Below are 3,804 nucleotides of genomic sequence, written 5' to 3' on the forward strand. Positions count from 1 at the left end.
GGGGGGGGGGGGGGGGGGGGGGGGGGGGGAAGGTGAGAGATTTGGTTTAAAAGGGATTGTTTGCCCTCTGCAGTAGAAGGATTTCTAGATCTTTCTAAGAGTTAATGTAAGGACCAAGACGTCTGAATAGAACAACCACAGTGAGAGTACAAGAGAAACCATCTCCTGTTCTTAGCCTTGGAAAACAATGGGCAGGGAAGACAATTCCCACATTCTCACAGGTGGTGTAAGGAGATATTGGCAGGGAGAGAAGATTTCCAGACTATGCTAGGGGCCAAAGAAAAGTTGGAAATGACCACTGGTCATTTGGAAAGATAACAAAAACAACAAAAAATCAGATCCTTACCTTTGCATTCAGAACTCGAGTTCTTTTTTATTTTTCCAAAGATTTTATTTATTTATTTGAAAGAGATCACAAGTAGGCAGAGAAGCAGGCAGAGAGAGAGGGGAAAGCAGGCTCCCTACTGAGCTGAGAGCCCAATGCGAGGCTCGATCCCAGAACGCTGAGATCATTACCTGAGCCGAAGGCAGAGGCTTAACCCACTGAGCCACCCAGGCACCCAGAACTCGAGTTCTGAGACTCACACTCACTTATTTATTATCAAATCTGAGAGAGAAGAGATCTTTAGTGTGAGGGTACAACCACCAGCGAGCAGAAGGGAGGTGTGCCAGGTACTACCTGGAGGCCAAATGAGTACCCTGAATGAGAAATAAGGACCAAAACAGCCCAGGAAGGAGAGGGCTCCACACAGCTCTCAGTTGGGGACCCCTGACAGGGATAGGGAGTAAGAAACTGCTAGTTTACTTCTTCCTCTGGGGTCTCTGGCTTTTGTTTGAGATATTGACTTCACAGCAATAGAATAGAGTAGGCCCAGGACCTGTGGAGAGTTGACAAGATGATCTTGAAATTGAACTGAGAAAACCTGGCAGCCCAGAATAGAGGTTCCCCACTGGCAGCCTCTGATGTCACTCCAGTACACCCCAGGCAGGGCTGGCAGATAGCAGTCTAAGGTTCCCTTTAATTTCCTCTGTAGGGTTCTCAAGGGACAGGCTGACTAGAACAGGAACCTTGTGGGTTCCTGGAGCAGTACCCTCAAGTAAACCTGCAGAGGCAGCCTTGGTTAAAGCCAAGGTGGAATCTTCCTACTGAAGGTGCTCATATCAGCTCATTCTCTTTCCTTCAGGGGTCCGTGTCTCCTGATCTCTTGCCTGACACTCTAGTGTCATCATGCCTCGGAGACAGAAGAGTAAGCTCCGGGCTTCTGAGAAACGCTGCCAGGCTCGAGCTGAGGCTCAGGGTGAGGGGGCTCGGGCCACAGTAGCCGTGGAAGAGGAGTCCACTTCCTCCTCTCCTCCTCAGAGTGAAGATACTACCCAGAGTCTGCCTCCTGCTGGGTCAAGTGGCACTTTTCAGGGGCGTCGAAGAGCACAAGCCATCACCATTACTTCTAAAGCCAATATGTGCACTAGATCTGATGAAGATTCCAACAGCCAAGATGAGGATAGAGCAAGCCCCTTTGAGGTCCCATACTACACTGAGAGTGCAGGTGAAGATTCTTTAATCAGGAAGCCTGGCTTGCTGGAGCAGTTCCTTCTGTACAAGTATAAAATGAAACAACCCATTTTGAAGGAAGACATGCTGAAGATTATCGGCCAAAATTACGAAGACCAATTCCCTGAGATCCTCAAGAAAGCCTCTGAGCGCATTGAGATTGTCTTTGCAGTTGATCTGAAGGAAATCGACTCAACCAAACAATCCTACGACCTCATCAGCAAGCTCAAACTCCCCAACAATGGGAGGGTGCGAGCTGGTAGGGGGCTACCCAAGACCGGTCTCCTGATGAATATCCTGGGAATGATCTTCATGAAGGGCAACTGCGCTGCTGAGGAAGACATCTGGAAATTCCTGGGTATGATGCGAGTATTTGCTGGGAGGAAGCATTTCATCTATGGAGAGCCCAGAAAGCTCATCACCAAAGATCTGGTGCGTCTGGAGTATCTAGAATACCGCCAGGTGGCCAACAGTGATCCTCCACGCTACGAGTTCCTGTGGGGTCCGAAAGCCCAAGCTGAAACCAGCAAGATGAAAGTCCTGGAATTTCTGGCAAAAGTTAACGATACCATCCCCAGCGCTTTCCCATCCTATTATGAAGAAGCTCTGAAAGATGAGGAAAAGCAAGTCCAAACCAAAGCCATGGTCAGGGCTGGCACTATTGCCAAAGTCCTTGTACCTTCCAGGCCCATGTTCCAGAATATCTTCCCACCCCTAGTGAAATCTGAGGTCTCTTATCCTCAAGATAAGAAAACATAAATTCACAATAGGGATTATATTATTAGCAATGTGAAAGAATCCCATAGTAAAGTAGTAAGCATAATGGAATAGAAAAAAAAAATTAAACATGGTTATTCGAGTTTTTACTTGTTCCCTTTAGTCTTTAGCGTTATAAAATTAAAGGATTTACACTTCAGTTTTGTTAGTTTGTTCAAGAAAGAAATTAAATCTTAAGAAATTATACTTTGTGTTTATTGGCTGTTCTGTTCGTCACACAGTGAGTATCTGCTCACGGGAAAGCTTAGTGTTAGGAGTGCGGACGCGAGTATAAAGGAAACCTAGCCTCTACTCACAGAATTTTAAAAAGACTTTGAGCTTCATTCATACAAGTAAGCTGATGAAATATCCTCTGTGGCCCACAGACTTATCTGTCAAAGGAATGGGTAAGGAGGAGGGTAATCATTGTGAGAATAATTAAGTGGAAATTTCCTGAGCAATGCGGTTTGGAACTTTAGAAACTTGCCAGCCCTCGGTGGGATCTAATTTTCATTTCTGGTGTGTGGTGGGCTAGCTGAGGTTGTGGAATTGGTGGGTAGAGGCCAGACTCCTCAGTGCTACACTTGAGAATTGCAGGACACTATCCTCATGAACTCATCTAAACCAAATTATCTCCCAAAGTGTCCACCTTCAATTACCTTCAGATTAGGTGTTAGGGCTTCAACATATGAATTTTGGTGGGGGGGTGTGTGTGTGGGATGGGGCACAAACATTCAGTCTATAACAGAAAACTGGTGCTACCAGTTTACTTTGGGATTATGGGTAAACCAAAGAGAAGTCACCATCTGGGACAGGAAAGGAAGGTGTCATTTGTTCTTATTTCAGTGCAGATGAATACAGCAGGCAAAGTAGGTAATCTATGCACAACATCCTCATGAAGTTTCTCAGAAATAAGGGTAAGAGGGGCGCCTGGGTGGCTCAGTGGGTTAAGGCCTCTGCCTTCGGCTCAGGTCATGATCCCAGGGTCCTGGGATGGAGCCCTGCATTGGGCTCTCTGCTCAGCAGGTAGGCTGCTTCCCCCCCACCCACCCCTCTCTCTGCCTGCCTCTCTGGCTACTTGTGATCTCTGTCTGTCAAATAAATAAATTTTTTTTTAAAGTTAAAAAAAAAAAAGAAAAAGAAAGAAGGGTGAGAGCCCCTTCAGGTGGGATGCCACCGTGCTGGCACTGCTTGCCCTGAGTTGGGAGAGCCAGAGCCTGCTCCATTAAAAGGGCATTTTAATTAGATTATCTTGAATATAATTTGGCAAACTCTGAGCAAGGGCTAGCTCTTGTTAAGGGTGTAATGAATGTTAACAGAGGTCATTTGGGAGGACACTTAGAAGGGATGGAGGGCCTGTACCTTGAGACCAATTGTAGGAACCTGAGTTGCATCCAACTGAGAAAAACAACTCCATTCCTGAATTAAATGACATATGATCTAATAGGGAAAATGTAGTTACTTTTACTAGCTAGGGCAAATTTTTGGTTGCCTGT

At 46.1% G+C, this 3,804-nt stretch overlaps 1 protein-coding gene across 1 annotated transcript in view; it reads left to right on the forward strand.

Annotated features, from left to right (window-relative positions):
• Positions 1 to 2,449, forward strand: part of LOC116857849 (melanoma-associated antigen B5-like) — a 3,338-nt gene extending 889 nt beyond the window's left edge. The window contains exon 2 of the mRNA XM_032842307.1: positions 1,222 to 2,449. Coding sequence (XP_032698198.1) covers positions 1,229 to 2,311 — 1,083 coding nt within the window. The 5' untranslated portion in view covers positions 1,222 to 1,228 and the 3' untranslated portion in view covers positions 2,312 to 2,449. The remainder of the gene's footprint in view (positions 1 to 1,221) is intronic.
• The last annotated feature ends 1,355 nt before the right edge of the window (positions 2,450 to 3,804 follow it).

This window comes from Lontra canadensis, unplaced genomic scaffold (assembly GCF_010015895.1).
Source record: "Lontra canadensis isolate GAN:19392208 unplaced genomic scaffold, GSC_riverotter_1.0 scaffold127, whole genome shotgun sequence".
Taxonomy (NCBI): Eukaryota; Metazoa; Chordata; class Mammalia; order Carnivora; family Mustelidae; genus Lontra; species Lontra canadensis.